This window comes from Pungitius pungitius, chromosome 13, assembly GCF_949316345.1.
Source record: "Pungitius pungitius chromosome 13, fPunPun2.1, whole genome shotgun sequence".
Taxonomy (NCBI): domain Eukaryota; kingdom Metazoa; phylum Chordata; class Actinopteri; order Perciformes; family Gasterosteidae; genus Pungitius; species Pungitius pungitius.
In genome coordinates this window covers 6767645-6789288 of record NC_084912.1, presented here as the reverse complement: position 1 = coordinate 6789288, position 21644 = coordinate 6767645, and the positions used below count along the sequence as shown (strand labels likewise).

At 47.8% G+C, this 21644-nt stretch overlaps 1 protein-coding gene across 2 annotated transcripts; it reads left to right on the top strand.

Moving 5' to 3' along the window:
- Positions 1 to 952: 952 nt before the first annotated feature.
- Positions 953 to 9353, top strand: LOC119214113 (phosphatidylinositol 3,4,5-trisphosphate 3-phosphatase and dual-specificity protein phosphatase PTEN). 2 transcript variants are annotated; one of them, XM_037465582.2, is made up of 10 exons: positions 953 to 1755; positions 5174 to 5258; positions 5368 to 5412; positions 5494 to 5537; positions 5679 to 5917; positions 6043 to 6184; positions 7261 to 7329; positions 7780 to 7946; positions 8452 to 8709; positions 8814 to 9353. In XM_037465582.2, the coding sequence occupies exons 1-10, from the start codon at positions 1677 to 1679 to the stop codon at positions 8997 to 8999; spliced, it is 1314 nt and encodes a 437-aa protein (XP_037321479.1). In that variant the 5' UTR covers positions 953 to 1676; the 3' UTR covers positions 9000 to 9353. The 2 variants fall into 2 exon arrangements, with proteins under 2 accessions (XP_037321479.1, XP_037321480.1); XM_037465583.2 differs by lacking the exon at positions 7261 to 7329.
- The last annotated feature ends 12291 nt before the right edge of the window (positions 9354 to 21644 follow it).

Below are 21644 nucleotides of genomic sequence, written 5' to 3'. Positions count from 1 at the left end.
GTGTCCAAAGGGCCCAAACGCTTTTCTAACAGACCCAAATGTATCACTGGCATGACGGTTAATATGCAAGGTGTGGAGCTTATTCAAATATAAAGAAATGTTGATAGGCTTTTATTGGGTGAGATTGTGCCCCAAATGTTTTTGCATTAACATGAAGATTATGAAAGTGACCTCATGCTTTGGTTCGTGCTGTTTGGCTTTAGCAAGAATGGGCCACCTGAGTTGCATTCTGAAAGGCAGGACACAAAGTAGTGTTTGTTTGTTTACATCTGAGCTGCAGCTAACGATACTTTTGTTGCCAGTTGCTTTTCTAATCAATCAATTTTTGATAACGTGTTAGAAAATGAGAAAATCACAGCAAAATTTCAAGAGTCCGAAGTTATTTAATTTCTTCATTAAGTAATAAGAAAACCAGTGTACATTTTGGCAAACACAACCTAGGACTATATTTATTATTTTATTATGTGTAATTTAAATATATGTATCAATGACAAGACGTTAGTGTAATTTAGAGTTATTTTGAGGAGATTGCATGAGGAAAGTATGCATATTATATATATATATATTATATGTAACTATAAAAGAGGATAAATCTCAGGTAGGTTAATATGTCAAAGGAATATTTATTCTATGGCCTGAAATGACAGTTTAAACCGCGAAAAGTGACATTATGTTGGAAACTTCCCTAATTACAGTCACGTGATCACTTTGACAGAAGGGAGCGTCGCATGCCGACTCACTTTATCCTTCCGCTACAAGCGTGAAATAACTCGACTATTGCGGGGTTTTTTTAATGTTAAAACATTTTCTTTTTAGGGCAGTTTTTAATCCGCATCTAATTACTAATTATTGAAACACTATGAGATAATGCTGCATTGGCTGTTTTTATTTTAAACTGTAGAACTATATTGTGTAGGCGGTGTGATATTTGTTCTAAAATCCCAGCCTGCTCTACCTTCTTTTTTTCCTTCGGTGGAGGCCATGATGGGAGCCTGAGAGTTCAGCTGGAGCGAAAGGAGCAAGAAAAGAAAATGATTCCCCGGGACGGAACTGTCAAACCAATCTGCAGATATCTAAGCTTTCGTATAGTTTAAGTACATTTAAGGTGGAGCCTGTCACTTTTTCTCAGATGAGTTCTTGGCAATCAGTCGATGACGATGTTGAATCGTTAGGAGGCTTTTGCATCGAAAAAGGAGGTAGCGTTAGCTTTTGTTGCTAGCTGGCTGCGCTAGCTAGCCCGTCAGCTAGCGAGCTAGCCACGTCTGAGTGACTGGATACTGGTTGCGGGAACCGGTGAGTTCTCTATCCTCTCGCTGTCAATCGCGGTGGCTGCGATTGAATCATCGGCTTGGACCGCGTCTGGCATCTAAAGGACAACTGCATGTATTTTATTCGGGAGCGTTTGCTAGACGAGTTGCAGGATTGGCAAAGTCGGGCCTGCACGGAGAAGCGGAGCGAGGCCCGTCTTTATGATCCAGAGGAAGCCTTTCTAATCCCACCGACGACCGCCGCTAGCTCTGCTGGCTCGCGCTTCTCTTGCGAGGACCTGCGAAACCCGGAGAGCAGCCGGCGACCAAGAGCAGACCCGCCGACGGCGACGTACACGACCGGGCAGCGAATCCTACAAGAACCTGTTTTCATCATTTACCGCTCATAGACTCCTGTCACCTGCTACAATGGCTGCGATTATAAAAGAAATGGTCAGCCGGAACAAAAGGAGATATCAAGAGGATGGCTTCGACCTGGACTTGACGTGTATCCTTCCCAATGTTTTGCCATTTCCGCAGCATCCCGATCGTTAACCGGTAATGTGTAACATTTGCAACGGGGTAGCAGAAGTGGAAGCAGAAATGTCAGTGGGGTAGCGTGAGGCGGTTAGCTTCGCGGCTACTCTGCTAGCTCGCTAGTCGGTCGGACAGCGCAGCTTTGCTGTCACCGAGCGTGTTTGAAAGATGGTGGATCTGTCAAACCAGCACGCATAATTCTCACAGTCGTGTTAATAACTGGAAACCATTGTTCAACTGGACACAAGTGTGGCTTATAAAAAAAAGGGGGGGGGGGAAACTACAGTGCGTTTAACTTGACGTTAGACAGCATCACTGCTGCCAGCGGTGGATCGAGCTTAAGGTTGTGTAATTGTTGGTGACATTTAGTCCATTTTTGTTAAAAACCGCTTGAAGACGAGTTTTTTTGGGGGGGGGTGGTTACGAATATTTCTCTTATCAGTATTTTGTTTAGTACATCTAGATACGTTAGATTAAATTATATGTGTTAGGTTTATGATGCAAATGGCTGAAAAGCTTCCCCTGCTCACCTTTCCTTTATCTCGACCTCGCGGTCTGAGTATTCATTGATGGATTTCGACAAATCATTTTGAAACATCTGATTAACATCATCTTCCCTTTCCCGGCGATAAAGTCATTTCCAGCTTCGCGAATAGCTATTTCAGGCCCCTCTGCAGTACTCGTTTCTCATCTATTACCAATGATAGTAGTTGACCTGGTTCCCTGATGCCATATCGCTGGTGCTGAAGATGGTGCTTTTCACGTTTTGGCTGCTCATGAACTAATCTATGAGCAACTGATTTGGTCAAATAGATGCAACATCGAATGTGTGACCGTACTGGGCTTGGATCAACTTGGATAAACACATGACTTTGTTTTATGATCCCCCAAAAAGTCCTGAAATTGGTATTTATGGTTGTAAAGATAAAAACACAAACCATAGATCAGTTCATTTTGAAAAAATTTTGATGGCTGAAATTGTTTGCCTTTGGCACCTCAAATGTGAACATGGAATTGATTTATCTTTTGTGTTTGTAACCACTGCTCAAACAAGACAAGACATTTGAAGATGTCAGTCTTTTCTCTGGCAGATTGTGATTGGCATTTTCTTCCCTGTTTCGTTGCTACTTTGTAGACCAAATGATGAATTGATAAATCAAGGTTAAAGTTAGGGGGAAGTATTTGGCAGAAAAATCCAATCGATTTATCTGAATCCTAAGCGCAGGTAAAGAATCCACTTGATGGTATCTATACATTTCCTCTGCTTGTCCTCCGTATGGTTGCGTTCCCTCAAACACTGCTGAGTAGCGTTCTAATGACAAGTGGAGTGCTGGTTACTCAATACTACACCTAAATGTGGCCGCTGGGATGTATGTGAGGCAGCGGATGATGAAACCTTCGCCGCCTCATCCTATTTGATCAGATGTTTCTCACCTGTTTTCTTTTTTGCTGTTGTAATGAGGTACAACTCTAGAGACTTGTGAAGGGGGCACCCTCAACGGTGGTATCTTTCTTCTGTGACTTCTGAGGTCCTCTCTTGTTTAGATGTGGGCCCTTTTCTAACCATCCCTCTTATCATTTTTGGCATGGTGTCCAAAAACAATATGGGTTCTCTGCAGTTATGTAATGCAGTATCACAGTTCTGGGAATTGCCCTTAAAATAGAGTTGCCGGTGATCTTGTATCAGCGCTGCTTTCTGAGTGCTCTCTCTTCCCTCCCTTTCCCTCTCGAGCCGCCACCTCCCCTCTGCTCTTTTTCCTTACCACTCCCACTCTAATGCTCGGCTTTGCCCCCTCTCCTCTGCTCTCCTCCTTTCCTGTCCTCCCCCAACCCCCTCCTCGATCGGCGCTAGCCGGTTCCCACCCCCCCCCCCCCCCATCTCTCTCGGTTGTGGATTTGGCGTATGCATTGAGCGGAGGCCGTGCTGGCTTTAAAGAAAAGACGTGCCTGAAACGGTAGATTTTTCTTTTTTCTCCCCTCCTGCTTGGAGCTTCCGTCGGGGGTCCCGTATGTGCGTTTCCTTCCAGCTGCAGAGACTGAGCCCCTCCCCCTGGGCTGAGGCTCTCCTGGGAGCTCTGGAGCTTTTTAAAAACACTCAGAATAGACTGAGATTACTTTGCCAGTGGCTCCAAGGGTTAGATAGCCCTTCAAATGACAGAAAAGCTGTGTTTGCCCCCCAATTAGGTCTTTGAAGCAATAATGGACGGGATTATGGCACAGCACGTACACACTCGGTCCCCGTAGCTTTGTATTGTAATATACATGTCAGAAGCTTGGCTGTCTGCAAATAAAAATAGAGATTTGCTTTTGGGATTGTTTAATTCCTTGGCTGCATAATGCTGCGTTTTGGCGTAGTAAATGTATCTCTCTGAGGGGTATATTCAAGACTTTAAGTTGATCAGTTTTGTTTTTACCCCGGGTCTGAAGAATATTAGACATTTTCCCCATCATGAAAAGGGTTTTTCTAGTCCTGGTTTGCAGGTACTTGAATGTTTGCACATCAACTACGCCCGAGTTTGTCAGGCGCCCGTGTCAAATCGTTCTGACCATGTAAAAAGTGATTTGCCTCGGCGAATGTAAGGCCTGTTCACATATTAAACTGCCACATCCAATAAGAAATATTCTGCCTTTCTATTTTTGACACCGGGGCGCAGGAAGTGTTAAGTAAAGGTTGCCCTTTAGTCTGTGGTTTAAGTGTGAAATGGCGACGTGCAGATTTCAGGTAGGCGGTGCAGGCCTCAGACACGCGTGCCAACTCAAACATTATTCTTTTATCTGCAACATGAAAAAAAATGCATGTCTGTCTGTCTGTCTGTCCATGTAGCGCCGTCTGATGGCGTAAGGCAGGTGGCGAGGTGGCTGCATGGGCGAGTCAAAGGCCAAATGTGAATCTTTTGAGTGTTTCCTACCGGCTGGTATCGGCCCCGATCGAAAGAGCGTTTGCGATTATACCGATGTATAACTTTGGGCTCCAAAAATAAATGCAGGTCAGAGAGCGGAGGGTCTCCTCGTGCAGCCACACGTGGGCCCGGGCTCGTAAAAGGAGCGCCGCTGCGCCCGTCCTCTCTGCCTGCGCCTCGCTGTCAAGGCCATCTGTCACCACACACACTGCCCCGCCTCTGTGCTCCCATCTATCCGTGACTACAGTGACACCCTCGTATTGACATTGGCTTGGTTACTTTTTAACGCTCTGCTGCATTCTTGTCATTTCGTTCTGACTGCAAATTCTTTCGCAACTTCTGTAGAATAAAGAACTGTATTTCATTTCTAGTCTTAAGGCATAGGCAGAATCGCTTCTTCTTCAGGTTGCTGCCTTCGTGCCAACTTTTTTGATTCTCCCGGCATTGCACAATGTAGTTCCTTGACCCCCCCACCCCCTGCTCGAACAGATATCTACCCGAACATCATTGCCATGGGCTTTCCAGCAGAGCGACTCGAAGGCGTGTACAGAAACAATATAGACGATGTAGTGCGGTGAGTTTTGTTGCTTCTGTGTTGTGATCCTAGAAAAAGCTATTTCTGTCTGTTCATTTTGCACCGGCAGTTGATCTCATGAATGTCTACTGTTCTTTCTTGGAAACAGGTTTTTGGATTCAAAACATAAAAACCATTACAAAATCTACAACCTGTAAGTGAGCCACAGTTTTTCCTTTTACCTAATGGCGTCTTCTTCGCGTGTGCTAACCGAACTTTGTTTGTCCACTTTCAGTTGTGCAGAGAGACACTACGACACTGCCAAATTTAACTGCAGAGGTAGGCTGCTTTCATGTATTCTATGGAAGCTTTCCCTCATTAAAAAAAAAGCCTTATGACACGCAAGGTTGACCTCTGACCTGTCCGCACTGTGTCCACCTCTCCTCTGTTCTCTTCCTGCAATGTCCCGCTGCGCATCAGTTGCACAGTACCCCTTCGAAGACCACAACCCTCCTCAGCTGGAGCTCATCAAACCGTTTTGTGAAGACCTGGACCAGTGGCTCAGCGAGGACGACAATCACGTGGCGGCCATCCACTGTAAGGCCGGCAAGGGCCGCACTGGGGTCATGATCTGCGCCTATCTCCTCCACCGCGGCAAATTCCAGAAGCCCCAAGATGCGCTGGACTTTTACGGGGAGGTCCGGACAAGGGACAAAAAGGTAGGACGTTAATCTGAAACCATGCGGCTAATAATCATATTGCCATATTCCACATCTAGAGAAATTGGTTTTCCTTTCTGTAGCCTTCCTCCACCTGTAACCACTTGTCCCTGTTGTTGTTGCAGGGAGTAACGATCCCGAGCCAGCGACGCTACGTCTGCTATTACAGTCACCTCCTAAAGCACCAGCTCGACTACAAGCCGGTGGCGCTCCTCTTCCACAAAATGGTGTTCGAGACCCTCCCCATGTTCAGCGGGGGCACCTGCAGTGAGTCACGCCCGTGTTCAGCTTTCCCTCCAACCCCGGAGCACGCCTTCCATGTCGCATGCGTCCCGCGCCGCAGGGCGCTCCCACAGTTTAGTCTCCCCGCGCCATTGGCTGAAGTAGCCGCAGTATTTTTAAAACTCATGTCGAGCTGTTGAGACTTTTTTTAAACTGTGTTTAGCTTCCTCACGAGGTTTGTCGTCTAAGACGTTCTGCTTTTATGCTGTGTACTACTTCTCTGTGCACTGTATTCAGAGGGATTACAATATTCGCCGTCTGAGCAGAGCACTCTGTGTCCTGCACGAGGGAAGTGAACTGTGCACGCATTCTGTACACGGAAAAGCCAGACGGGTTATATGTACGTCAGTCGCACACAAGAAGGAAGTCACTTGAAGCCTGTTAAGCAATGCAATATTCTGGCCTGCGTTTCTAATTTCACACACAGGGGTTAATAAGTCACTGTAGTTGTTGTCCGTGGCTTCAAGTGAAAAAGTGAAGTGCAAAGTGTTTTTTCTTTATTGTGCATGACTCTCTTCTCTACATGTTTTATGTTGTGTGTAACTGTCTAATAGGTGTAATGGGTCTCTATAATCTCTTTGGGAGAGGCCTCTCATCTCAATTTCTCCACTCGTTGCTCTCTTTTTTAGAAAAATCTTTTTAAATTTGACTTTCCCCCATTTCTAACAGCTGACTGCATTAATCTTTCCTCCTAACACGCCTTTATTTAAAAAAAAAAAGAAGCAAAAAACCCTGGCCCTATTCTGAATTTGACGTCTTAAAACACGAGCACACCAATCAACCCTTTCTATGCAATGGGAGATGAGCAGCTAGAATCCCCACCAACACACACACACACACACACACACACACACACCTTCCTCCCTCCTACCCCATTGCATCTGGTGAAATGATGCGCCCCCTCTGCAGCCGTGTACCGACTGTTGTGATGAATCGATGTGGATGCGCATACCTGTAAATATTTGTGTGGCGCTCCTGTGTTTGTGCCTGCTGTGTGGCCCGGCCTCTTTCCGGTCCAGCCAAGTCCTGTTATAATAATAATCTCCTTCTTTCTCTCTAAGGGGACAGTACCGTTAAAAACAGGAGCGAGCCGATCCCTCAAGGCTTCAGGAAAGGGAATTGGCATTGGGGTAAATGAGCCTTTCATCCATTATTACCATTTCACTCATTTTGCTTTTATATGGCCCCAGAGATCCACCGGGCGGGACCTGTCTGAGGCAGTTATGTTGCCCCTAGCAGGGCGGGACTAGTTTTATTTGGAGTCCCCTCCGACCTGACATGAAGACCCTCCATGTAAAAGACCAAACAAGGACATTTTATCAGAATAGGGTCGTATGTCTCTGGTTCCGGGTCTCTTTGGGTGGTACATACTGTGTTCTTTCCCCTCCTTGATGTGCGCATGTTTTGCACTAAGGGGAATGGTGGTGGTGGGCTTTTTCTTTTTGTCCATCTTATTAAATAACACCGGTATCCTGTCTTGCTCTCCTGACACTCTCACTCTGTTTTCTGACCCTCTTTCCCACACAAATCTTTCCATCTTGCCCTCCTCTGGTGCAACGTTCACTCTTTCTTCTTTGCAGATCCCCAGTTTGTTGTATACCAACTCAAAGTCAAGATTCACACGTCCAACCCGGCTCACACGCGTCGCGAGGACAAGCACATGTTTTTTGAATTCCCACAGCCGCTGCCAGTATGCGGAGATATCAAAGTGGAGTTCTTCCACAAACAAAATAAGATGATGAAGAAGGTTAGTTGTGTGTATTTAATTGCAGCATCATTTAACATGTTTTTCATTAAGAGGGATTGAAAAACATTATTTCTTATATGACCAACAATTATTTTTATTGTAACCATTCTGGGTTTTTATTTTGCAAACCCAATGAAAATGCATAAAAACCTAAATCTTTTTTTTTTGCAAAAGCTTGGTAAAAGTGTCAGTCTGTACCATTAGACACCTTGTGATGTCCACACTTGATGCTTAATTTACTTGTGTTTGACATAAAAACAACGGCTGCTTAAAGCTCGCTAATAAAATTAAACTGTCACAAGAAAGATTTTCGTCTTGAGTTGAAACAAATGGTCTAAAGTTGAAGTACAGACGGAATGGGGAAGTTAAGTGTAGTAGAGCAGTGTTTGTTAACGTTTTATGTTCCGATTGGTTAACGGTGAGGTGATTACAGAAGAGAGCAGCAGTAATGAAAAGTTCCCTTTTTTTTTTTGTTTCGTCTTCTCATGACGTCTCCGCGCCGCAGGACAAAATGTTTCACTTTTGGGTGAACACCTTCTTCATCCCCGGACCGGAGGAGAGCGGGGACAAGATGGAGAACGGGGCGGTGAACAACGCGGACGGCCAGCAGGGCGAGCCGGCCGCGGGCCAGCCGCACAGCGCCGAGAGCCGGGACGGCAGCAGGGAAGGCGACCGGGACTACCTCATCCTGACGCTCACCAAGAACGACCTGGACAAGGCCAACAAAGACAAGGCCAACCGCTACTTCTCGCCAAACTTCAAGGTGAGGGATTCCTTTTTAGAGGTTTGCGTCGGTACATCGGAGCGAAGAGACATGATTTGCCTTTGTTGCACGGGCTGAAGTTGGTTTCTGTTTTGCCGTTCCAGGTGAATTTGTATTTTACGAAAACCGTGGAGGAGCCTTCGAATTCTGAGGCAAGCACTTCGACATCCGTCACCCCGGACGTTAGCGACAATGAGCCAGACCATTATCGATACTCTGACACCACTGACTCTGATCCGGAAAATGAACCTTTTGATGAAGAGCAGCACACGCAAATCACAAAAGTGTGAACTCTTTTTAAACAGGAAAAGAAGAAATTATACACCAGAAAAAAAGGAGAAAACTTGAATATAAACTCAAAAGAAGAACCTTTGTCCCTTCCTTCCCCAGACGGCAATAGAATTCATCATGTCAAATGCCAATTTTAGGGAAAAAAAGATAAATATCCTGACCAATATATTGTTTTTTTTATTTTTATTTTTTTCTTTGGCACGGCCATGTACCATGTGCAAGGTAGTGACACTGTTGCCCCATGGGAAAAGGTGCTGTAGCTATAAACATGTTTCTATATATCTATATACATATGTATATGTGTATATACATATATACATGCATATATAAAACTTTTTTTGTGTCAAAGACAATGGAAACCACAATCAGGAGACGGGAGTTGAAGTGTGGGAGAAGAATGATCTACTAGGACTATGCTGCTCCTTCTCCTGTCTAAAACCAAGGCCAGTGCTGCAGTCACTTTGTTTCACCCCCCCCCCCCTCCTCCTCTTCTTCTTTTACGCTCCCTCCCCTCCATCTTCTCCTCCTTCCTATCCCCCTTTACTGTGAATGCTTCTTGTGCTCTTTGCAGGCTGTCTCACGTGACTTTTGGTCTTTGTGCAGTGCAAGCTGCATGCGGGCAGTGGGTCCGGGGTGGGCGGGGTTATGAAGAGGCTGTGATGATGTCTAAAGCATTGCCATTCCTGTCCCCACTGTGTATACGTTAAATTATGCAGAACAAGGCATCCCATGTAATTGTTAATGTTTTTTTTTTATCCTAAGATAATAAAAATATAATACACAAAACAGCAGGGAGACAAGTGTTTGCAATAATGTCGACACTACATTTAAAGGACAATGGTGATTTGCATGTACTGGAGTTGGCGTCCATCCCTAAATAAATGTATGCAATGTTGTCTTTTCTTAAAGAAACCAGCTTTGCCGTGTGTCTTCTACGTGGGGTTTCCCCAGTGCTTTGAGTCACACTCATTACATCACAAGGGTTATGTAATATTCTCCCTTTGCTGTTGGCAGTCAGAGGGAAAAAAAAAAATGCGGAATGAAAATTTCATTTTGCAATATGCAGCCAGAGCAGTCGTTTAACTTGGTTGCTGTCAACCCCCCCCCCCGCCCCCCCCCACACACACACACACACACACACATTTGAGAGATGGGGGGGAAAGGTGCACCAGTGCTGCACTTGATTAAAAGAAATGCTGTGAAGAAAGCTAGACTTCCTGCTTCAAAGGGCAGCGCTGTGAATAGAGGGTGGTACTTGAGGTACAGATATGACGCGAGGATTGTTAATAAAAGCTCGCTTCAAACCAATAAGTGACTCGGCCAGAGAGCGCAGTATCCACAGCCTGCTGATGTGTTCATTACAACGGCATCAGGTCACCCCCTGTCCGCACCTCGAAAAGCCCGACGCAGGATCGCCGGTTGTTTTCCGAGTAACGTTTCCACTCCCCCCCGATTCGCTTTCAAAGCGGACCGACCCTCTCGCATCAACATTAATGAGCTAAAAAAGCAGCCTGACCTCGTGCCGACCCACCGAGAGCCCGCTGCTGCTGTTTAATCAAGGCGTTCTCTGCATGAAATGAGCAGAGGAAGGAAAAGGCCTACCAGCCCGGGAGGAGAGCCAGGAAGCCTCGCGTAGACCGAACACCCCCCCGCCCTCCCTCCCCCACCCCCCACTCCCCTCTCCCTTCAACCCCCCGAATGAAAGAGTAACCAGATTAACCACCGTGTCGGCGTGATAAGAGAGCAGAGAGTGAAGAGACCCCTGGTTGAAGCAGGGCACAACGTCTCCTGATAATAAAATAAAGTATGAATTCAACTTCTATATGTGTGTGTGTGTGTGTGTGTGGACCGCCCCCCCCGCCCTTGATGCAGGCAGTCACATAATCCCCTTCTGCTCTATTAAGACTGTCCCCGGCTCCTCGGCGTTGATAGAGACATCAAAGTCGTGGAATGAGACGGGCAGCAGTCAGCAGGGGCCCGGCGGTAATTGGGTGAGCCGAGAAGGAGGGAGACACTCGGGTAGATTAATAATGAATGCGCCGCGCTGGGTCGAGAGAGAGAGAGAGAGAGAGGGGGGAAAGAAGAGAGACGTCTCAGCTCTCCACGGGCCGACTGAAGAAGGGGGCCGACTTCAGTGGAGCTCAAGCTCGAGAGTCCACATCTTTAGCCCCGGATTGCCCTCCACGTCGCACGCAAGCACGGCAGCGTCTGAAATATTCATGTAATCAATAGACTGCTTGATTTGTATGTCTTGGCTCCTCTAAGGTTTTTTTTTTTTTTTTTTTCTGCATCGAGGATTGAATATTTACCCCATGTGGGTCAGATTGCACGTTATATAGCCATATGAACATTTCCCCATTTGAATGACAGTTTGTGGTTAACGTCGCTTTACTTCTCCCACTGAGCCGATCCATGCCCCAAAAAGAAGGAAGCCAGCAACGTAGACGTGCTATAAATGTCCATTGGTGGAAACTACCAGGTAGATCTAGATGGTTCTAGACTGAGTCAAGTGAACACTACGAGACGGGTCCACGTTGCGAGGGACGCCGGGGCCTCGTTACAACAGCGCTCAAAAGGTGGCGACATCGGTGGCGGATGAGAACAAATTTCGGCTGCAAAATGGTCAACGCCCCGTGTTGAACTTTGTCGAGCTGTGTGATTGTCACGTTTTTAAGGAACGAGGTACGTGGATTGCTTCCATTGTTCCTCTGCCTGTGCGGGGTTGGTGGTTCTCTGTTCTTCGGGCCTACTGTCTCATAATATTGCTTCCCCATTAGCATTTATCATGTACAACTCCTCCCATTTGGTTTGGGATCTTTTCTGGCGGGGGGGGGGGGGGGGGGTGCAGCAGTAACCTACAGTGAAAAGGGAGTAAAATAAAATGCACAGATAGATTTAGGCATAGTATTATGACCAAATGAGGGGGTGGGGAGTGTGTGTGTGTGTGTGTGTGTGTGTGGTGTGGGGGGGGTCAGTCTGGCCTACAAAGACAAGATAAGCCCAAGCTGGTAACCCCATTTCCCTTCCATCTGTTGGAAGCAGTCGTGGAGCACGGCTGCAGTCACCCAGACCTGGCAACCCATCCCCCAAGCCCTCTTTCTCTGGCTGACTGCACAGCTGTGTTGCGTTTGGATTAGGCCAAGAATAAAACAGGAAGTAGAAATTAAACAAAAGCTTAAACACACACACACACACAGAGAAAGAGAGAGAGAGAGAGAGAGAGAGAGAGAGTAGGAGAGAATCACTCACTCTCACACGCACGCACGCACACACACGCACGCACGCACGCACGCACGCACGCCGGCAGGCAGGCAGGCAGTGTAAGTTACCAAAGACTCCGCAGCAGCACGAGTGACAGCCAGTGGAAAAAGTGCACCCGCCCACACGCCGCAGCACCATCGCACATACACAAATATACCACAGCACGAACAAAGTCATACTCTCTGCCTCCCACAGGCTCACATAAGCCCAACAAAAAAAGAGGACCACAGGCGTATCGCTTCTCCGTGCCCACACGTAGGGTCTCTCTCTCTCTCTCTCTCTCTCTCTCTCTCTGTTTTTGTGCTAAGTGCCTCTCGGCCTCCCCTCGCCTCTTCACGGTGGTCTGAGGAAAGCCAGCGACCACGCTCCATCGCTTCCCGGGCGCGGGGACGGTGTAACGTTGCAGACGTTGGGAGCGCCGAACGCTGCGTTCGCGACGCTAATGTCCTGCGGGGGTGAAGGTTGAAGTTTAAGCCCCTTTGAGCCCCCCCCCCCCCCCCCCCCCACCCCCACCCCCCGATTCCGTCATGCGTCCGCACGAACATCGGCGTCCCGAAGATGTGGAGGAAAATAAATAAATGAGTCCACTTGCGTTGAGGCTGGAATCCCAGCCGGCGCTTCTCTGGAGGCCGTTTGGACCAACGTTCAAACAATCCCCACCTTCATCAGCACATAATTGAACACATATTGTGGTCTTGATTCGTCTAAGGTCAAGAATTCGTGAATACCTCACGCTCGAACAGCAGCAAGAGCCTCATTATCACTACCACCGAAAATAGCACAGGGGGGCAAGGTGTTGAATGTTATCACTCTGCTACAATTGAGCTTTTTAAAAGTGTCAACGATCATATCTGCTTTGAGCTGGCTTCCACTTTTGGCAAAGCCACTGGGTGTGTGTGTGTTTTTTTATGAGAACGCACACAGGAACTATGGTGATTGAGGAAGCGGACTCGGTAAGAAGCAGGACATGTTTGGAAACACGTAGCCGTAGCCGTGCGCGCGCAGGAAGCAACCGTTCAGCTGGCGAGGTGCAGTCCAATGGAAAGCCATCAAAGGGCTTCGGACCAAATGTTAACGAATTTACGGTAAATGTTTTCAGATGTTATTTTTACTGTCAAGACCTGAGTCAACTAATGAGTCACACCAGCTCTGTTGTTTTGGTGTCTGTTTGTGTGTGTGTGTGTGTGTGTGTGTGTTGATATGGGTCTGCCAGCATGCTTGTCAGTCTATGTGTGTGTTTATATGGGTCTTCATGAATAAGAGGAGCACATGGAAACACTTACTGTATTGCTGTCGTTGCCGACCCCACCCCTATACACACACACACACACACACACACGGACACAGACACACACTTACTCTCTCTATGTGATCAATGCAGGGCACATATGCGTCCATTGTGCTGAATAAAACTCAATAACGACAGCCGGAGGCCGGTAAGAAGAAAAAAAAAAAATACATGGAGTGAAGCGTGTATCGGCTGTACATACATGTATCCAGCTCACGTGCACTCACGTGCAGTTCTACAACAGGAACCTGCATTGTGTTTGGGAAACCCAGTAGTGGAAAGTGCTTTTGCTGCGGGGCTCCCGAGCCTCTTCCGCGTGTGAAAACGTACGCTCATGCGAAATGAATGAGTCCCCGTGTGCTCGTCAGGCTTTAGTTTGAAAGGCAGTGTTCTCCACCTGACTTTTACCCTGAAATCTTACAGCCGGCATAATCCACCCCCCCCCCCCCCCCCCCCCCTCCCCGCTCTCTTCCCTCTCCCCACCGAGTGTCACCGCGAGGGTAATATGAGGCCTATGGCTGCTGATGACAGCCCCTAATCCTCACGCCTGTGACTGATAGTCACCCGGGCGCTCCTCATCCCCCCCCCCCCCCCCCCAACCCCCCCGTCTCATCCTCATAAACCGAGAACAATGGAAGGGAGACACCAGCGCCGCTCAGCCTCCAGGTCCCGCCGCTGTCATTACCCCCCCCCCGGGCAGAGAGTCGTTATCTGGAGCGAACGATGGACAACACGGACCCATGTTGGTGTGTGCGTTTGGGCTGGGCCCGGCGGCCCAAAGAGGCCACACGAGATACAACCATGCTGATTTTGTCTAACGCCAGGCGCGCTTTATGATAAATAAATCTCCCGTACGGTATGCAGGCCAAGATCTCTGCGGGTAGCGCTATTTCCACCACGTTGGGGCGATGCATCTCTGGAGCGTTCGTACAAACGTGCAAACAAGTGACATACTTGTCTGTCCCTGGAGTGGGTCAGCGCTGTCCGTCCTCTCGTTTGGATCCTGCCAGTCAAACCAGCCAGCCAGAGCTTTCTAAAAGGGCCTGTGATTTGACTGAATCCCTTAGGGGTGGGGGGGGGGATTAGGATTAGCAGCTGTTTCCCCTCAAACACTGGAGAAGATACGCTGCAGCTACACCATGCTGATGGCAAATTAATAGATGAATAGGAGGCGCGCGCGTTGTCTCTCAGATAACGTGCTAAAGCTCCCCCCCGCTTCATAAATAGTGGGGAAGGTGTCCTTTCCTTGAACCCGGCTGCGTGGATGTGCTGTCACACTCACAGGCGAGGAGCGAAGGCATATTGCGGCCGTGAGAAAGGTTTAAAACATCATCACTTTAATCTGGGTGCACAAAGCCAGCAGCAGATTATGCTCCTGCCTCTCAAGCGACTCTGCCGCAGATCCGGTTTAGATGACCCCCGCTAACACCCTCAGAGACAGGGGCTTTTAACACTGATAGCAAGCAGCCATCAAATGAGAACAAACACACACACACACACACTATCCACGACCACGCCACTCAGAGCAGGAGGACACCCGTGGCACATGCTCACAGCGGCAGACAATAACAGATCAACACGCGGGCTTATGTCGGTTCAACCGGGGTCCGTTTGGGCCGGGCGGAAAAAGCCCGGACCGTCGCGTAGCAAACAGGTTTCCGGGGGGGGAAAAAGAAGAAGAAGAAAAAAAAAAAAAGTGACACATGTGTCCCGGCGTGGAGAGGCAGCGCATAATGTGGCCGCCCACGGAGCAGCCGGATGTGAAGACGGCACAGCAGTGATGGTTGGAGAGAAAAAAAGGGTCAGAAGATGCTGAAAGTTGTCCTCTTGTGAACCTGTGGCACCTGTAACAATGGAGCTTCGGCCTCCTGACGTAACACGTAGGATTTTTCGCCAGCCACACAATGACTGGTCATCTCGCTTTAGTCGCTCATGAAAATCCCAAAGGCCCCACTGAATGCAGAGAGAACCCAGATCACCCTCCGTCTGGCATTTCTTTCTAAATATTGAACGATTTTAGCTCATGAGATCCACCCGGTCTGTGTCATTTACAATATTCTCTTTAAAAGAACACTATTTAATTATATTCAGAAATATGCATTATTTGAAGCTATCCGAGTTGCACTGGAAGTTAACCTTTCCCAACTCGACGTTGGTACGGAAATAGAAAGAAGGAGAAAAGCGAGATATTGAAAGGAGAAAGAAGCCTTTTTAAATTGAGCGAATTTGACGGCGGTTCACCACAATACACCCGAGACCTGAAGGATGAGTCAGAGCGAGGACGGCCGTGTCAAAGAAAATTGTGAAAGCAAAAAGAGGAAAAGGGTTCAAGCTCAAGTAGCATTCTGGTTGAACTTACAGCTCAGGATTTGGAAGTAAGAGAAAACAACTTTTAAGCCACAAGAGCAACACCAGCCGCCCGCAGAAAAGTTATTCTCTGGCGTTATTTTGTCTTCTTTTGACAGTTTCCGCCCCGACTTTCCAACGAGCCTCGATCTAATTGGTCTCCCCCCCCCCCCCCCCCGCACTCCACCATTTGTGTCCTTACGTTGAGCAGATGGGGCAGATTTTTTTTTTCTTCTCTTTCACACTTTTACAATAACCACTCAAACCGCATGGAAAATGTCCCCACACCCTTAAACGACGGTTGCGTGTGTGTGTGTGTGTGTGTGTGTGTGTGTGTGTGTGGAAGAGAGAGAGAAAGAGGTGGAGAGAAGGAGAGCACACCCTGAGGCCGACTGTCTCCAAATAAAGACGGCTGGCACGTGTGTGCATGTGTGCACTAATTCACTATGAGTGTTTCGATACCTAGATTCTCAGAGTGCACTTTTTTTTTTCACACATGACATGAAAACGTGAAATCAGCTGCTGCAGCCAAGACGCTAAAAACTGACATATCTAAATAAATCAGTCGTTGCATCCGGATGTGGGACACACACACACACACACACATAACTTACACCCACACATACACACCACCTGTGACCTTGACACTCATTTCAGGCCGAGAGGACGCGCCTCAGAGCCGCCGCGTGGTCATTGTGCGACACACAGAAGGCAGATTTGATTAGATTGCATGTAAAGCATCACACACACACACACACAAACACACACACTGAAGAGTATCCTCTCTCAATTCCGTGATGCCTCACACGTCCCGATGCAGCACAAGGAGACGTCAAAACGCCATCTTCCCGCTATCGCGACTAACCCGGCACCGTGACAGAGACCGCCATTGCATGGGAAAATGACAAAGTGCTGAGGTTTTGTGTTTGTTCACTTCCTCTGTGATTTTGAGAGAGAGAGAGAGAGAGAGAGAGAGAGAGAGAAAGAGGCCCTATCTACACTTGAACACCCAACACAACCACAAATAAGTCAGTGTGATTCATCACTCCCTTCCTGTTAAGCACGAAAGGAGTGCAAGAGTGGAGGGTGAGCACCAAACGCCTCCCCCCCGCCCCCCCCCCCCCCCCTCTGCAGGGCCGCTCAACCTGCACTATGCACCTCCACAACATGGCCCTTGATATAAAGAGCATTTAGCATGTAAATAATCTAATCATTTGAGTGGTCGTACTGTGGGGACCTGTCTGTGTAGGTGCTGTATGTATTTCGCGCACGTGCATGTGCGTGTGTGTGTGTGTGTGTGTGTGTGTGACGGGGCCACCGAAAAAGTTCTGCCTTCGACCTCTGGTGCCATCTGCTCGTGACAGGGCAGAAATGCAAATCAGATGCAGTCAGATAATACAGCACGCTCGCTCCCTTCATTAGAGCGGCCTACAGAAACAAACTAGGTCAGACAGACCAGCAGCCGGCTGTGTGTGTGTGTGTGTGTGTGTGTGTGTGTGCCTCTCTTTGTGTGGAGATACAGCTATACGTGTGTGTGTGTGGTGGTGGTGGTGGTGGTGGGGGGGGTCCAGTAAGCAGTGCGGGTTCATAATATCCTTACCCGTGATAATGCACCAGTGACCTATTGACAAACAAGCGGCTCATCCAGACAGCACTCGGAAAAGGGCGACGGGTGACAAATGAGGGCTCTTATCTGAGGCCCAAATTAGCCACAGAGCGACGCAACTGAGGGGGGGGGGGGGGGGGGGGGGGGCGCGTTAAAACTGGGAGAGACAAAAAAAAGAAGAAAAAACAGAACCACCCGGGGAAGGGTGATGCAACGCAGAGGCAACGCAGAGGCGTGATGCAGACGGACGCGTCCTCCCTCCCTCACATCGCTTCGACGCCTGTGAATTATGAATGAGCCCCCCCCCCCCCGCCACCTCCCCCGCCCACCATCAAAACCTTCTCCCCGCGCGCGTGCACTTAAAAAAAAAAAAAAAGGCCTCCGCTCACGACGCAGCGTTTTGTATTTCGGGTTAACGCCTCACAGCAGCCCCTGCCCTCCCTCCCCCCCCACCCCCCCTCCCGTTTGTCGTTGTCACTGCCGCTCGTGCTGGAAGTGTCTAACGAAGGTTGGGTCACGCCCGCATCAGAGCGGTGCGCGCGGGCTGATCTGAGGCCTGCTCTTGCCTTTGAGGAGCTGAACTGAAAAACTTTATTTTTTTATTTTTTTGGGGGGGGGGGTGGATGCGGTTGTTTATCTCGTTATTTACAGTAAAGCCTCAGCTCGGTGTCCTTTGATGTGGTCGTCTCCAGATGCTGCGGAGGTTATTCTGTAGAATATGAATTGACGAGAAAGGGTTTTGCATCTCCGTCATCAATCGATCAGCTTTTTAAAACCTGATATGGTCACAGAATAAATCCATAGATCCCGAAAAGGCGTGTCAGGTTGCTACGTTTCTTTGACTCATTATGTGTGATAAACATTGAGCAATGCAAGCTGAATAATAAATGACTCCGTGTCTTTTCAGAATCCCTTCAAACGTGGGCCTTCTATTTATAGACGCTCAAACATTTCCTTCTCCAGCTTTCTGTTTTCTTTCCTCCTCCAACTGATTTCAGGCCCAGATTGTAAATCTGGTCACTGGGGAGGGTCAATAATTCTCGTTTCCTGTAGTTTGGTCCTCTTTAACCGAATGAGTCTCCACTCCCTGAATTCTATCTCAGTTCCTCTGAGATATCTGCGGCAGCTTGTTTGTATTTATATGTGCGTGTGTGTTTGCGTGCGTGCGTGTGTGTGTGATTCAGCTTGTGTGTGTGCTCACACCGGTCCATAATGTGCATGCGTGTCCGTTGGCATGTGGGTGTGATGCATGAAGTTAGATGAAAAGGTGACATGAGATGAAAAGGTTAATATTTTCCAGGCTGGTGGGTGGGAGGTGATTGCTGTGTGTGTTCATGTGTGTAAGTGCTGCGTGTGCGTGTGTGTGTGCGTGTGTGTGTGTGTGTGTGTGTGTGCGTGCATGTGTATTTTCTGTGTGGGTGACCCAGAAGAGGTTCATGTTCTCAGAAAAGTTGATTCATCTCACTGTTTTTTTCTGTTTGTTCAACTATCTGAACACAAAGTTGTTGAACATTTGACCTTTTTTCTCATGAACTGTCGGCCCGCAAAAGAAATCTGTTGCTTGTATCTCGTGATTGTTTTACACTGTCGTTTGATTCTAACCCAGATGCAACATTTCTGTTTCAATAACAAAATGAAACTCAAAGTGACATTATGTAGATCAACGTTTCCCAAACAGCGTTTTTCTGTCCCTTAGTATGTAATACAATACGATCTTTAGCACTTTCTATTATATGGGTAGTTTGTTCTTGTTCTCGGCACCGTTTTGGAACGAGACATCAAATCTGTCCTCCTCCGCCATTGTCTTCCCCACCAGTCAGCCAAAAGCCCGCTTCCATGTTCAGACGGTGACTCCACTGCCCACAGATGCGCACGACCGCTGGACGCGAGGCGGGGAGGTGGCGGTTGGGGGCCGGGGGAGCAGGGTAAGGTGAAATCCACTGGTCTAGTGGCAGCTCTACAGATTTACGTCTTTTCATCTAGTTTGTCTGCGAGAGCCGGTGCTGAGGGAGAGCAGCACGATTCAGTGACCACGCACACAAGCTGCACTTTTAAAGTTGGCACGAAGCCGCGCTCAAAGGAAAGCAAGCGCGTGACTATTCCGGTGTGTGTGTGTGTGTGTGTGTGTGTGTGCAACATGTTGCACGGCTTTGCACGGCCACGCTGCACGAGCAGTCACAGAGTGTACAGTATGCTTCAGATCTACACAACTTTGCCGAGCATTCCCCTGAGACGTGCGTCATCGGCGCAGGGGTTATTTCCTGTAGTTGAAGAGCAGCGTGAGTCTCTTCCTGTTCGCTGTGTGAAGAAGCATCAGGTTTGTCTTTTTGCACGGGTCACATGACAAGGCGCACATGTACATTTGGAACATTTTGTCTTTCACTCTTAAAGCACGCAGATAGAGATATCCCCCCCCCCCCCGGTGTGAATCACACAGTACCTCGCCTCCAGCTTCTGCCAGTCTCATCACTCGGCTTCTTTTTAAGGTGAATGTTTCAAATATTCACTTTCAGGCAGAAAAGAAATAAAATAGTGGAAACTGTCTCGGTGGTTATGCTCGAATGTCGAGTCGCAGCAGTGTAGCGAAGACAGCGAAGCCTATGCCTTTTGGAAATGTAGTTTTCACCATTCCCCTCGGGGCATTCATGCAGTTTGATTACTACCTGCAGGCCTAAGAGCCCCTTTAGAAGGAGCTCGAGTTACAGAAGAAGCATCACTTTAAGGAAGAATATATAAACGGTGAAGCGTTGAATGCGCAATGCGAGACACTTTAAATGATTTGGGTGTTTAAAAGGTGCCACTGACATAAGCATGCCGTCACATTTCTGTAAATGGGTTGCTTAGCAGTTCTTTCGAGTTTTAGGTTCACAATGTTGTGACCCAGTTCCCACCAAAAGACCTTTAGTGCGTCGGGGTAATGGTTAACTGAAATTGATCAAACCGACTATGTTGCAATACGGCATTAATGAACAATCACAACCACTGAAGTCTTCGGGTCTGCTGCTTCTTTTACCCAAACCGAAGAGCTGTTACCTCCTGCTTCCTCGACTCATCTCCTCCCTCTTCTTCTTCTTCTCCTCCTTCATCATCCCCGGGGGGGAGACTCTGCAGCGCGGCCCCTTCCCGCAGCTTCCACCTAACAACAAAAACATTGTCTTAATCTATTTTATTTTTCCTCCTCTCCATCTCCGTGGCGCCATTAGCCTTATCTCGCATACGGGCCGGGGCCGACGGGAGGCGGGACACGTTGGCACGTTGATGATAATGTCTTTCCACAGGCCAGGAATGCACCAGCCGCACTTTTCTGCTGGTGGATCTGCGGCCTTTGGGCTTTGCGGCAGTTGAGCAGAGCAAGGGAGGTTGTTTTTTGCATATTGGTAACAGTTGTGTATGCCGGTGTTACATCAAGCAGTGGCCCACTCAAGACAGAGAATGAGCAAACTGAATATGCGAGTGCGTGCCAAGGAGATCACTTCCAACTCGTCACCTCATTCATCCTCAGAGCTGGCAGCTGGGAGGAGGCCATTAGGTTTACTTCTTACAGTTGAATTGCATGATGTCCACGTTATGTTACCCGTCCGCCAAGAGATATATTGTTCTCTTTTCATTGTATATCATGTTAAAAGATACTTCTGTTGATAAAATTATAAATAAAGTTTGTTCAAGAAAAGTGAAAATATTGCCTTGCATCTGTCCTTCAAGTAAGAAATATATGTCCAAACAATGGGGAGAATGAATGATGATGAAAGAGCTGCAGAATTAATTGCAAGATCAATCCAGCATGGTCTGCCTGCTGTCCCGGGCTTGGCTGTGCACTAAACTCAACTCTGTTCCATTTTAACAGTACAAAATAAATTACAGTCATGGAACAGTTCACCCAAACAAGAGAAACGTCAGGGGATCATTAAAATGCATCGGCCCTCATCTGGTGACCACAAACAGCTGTAATAATTGTCATGGTCCTCCATCTACTAAATGTTGAGATATTTCAGTCTGGATCAAAATGGTGGACTGGCCAGAGGACCGAACCGACACCCAAGGCCATGCTGCTCAGGTTTTCTTAGCTTTTTTTATACTATTCATTTCATGATTTTGTAAACCTCCTCTGTGTGTGTGTGTGTGTGTGTGTTTTGCTCTGTAAAT

Coding starts and splice junctions, on each gene's coding strand:
- LOC119214113 (XM_037465582.2), top strand. CDS start 1,677: ATGGCTGCGATTATAAAAGAAATGGTCAGCCGGAACAAAAGGAGATAT. Junction 1,756..5,173: donor CTTCGACCTGGACTTGACGT/GTATCCTTCCCA, acceptor CTGCTCGAACAG/ATATCTACCCGAACATCATT. Junction 5,538..5,678: donor TGCCAAATTTAACTGCAGAG/GTAGGCTGCTTT, acceptor GCTGCGCATCAG/TTGCACAGTACCCCTTCGAA.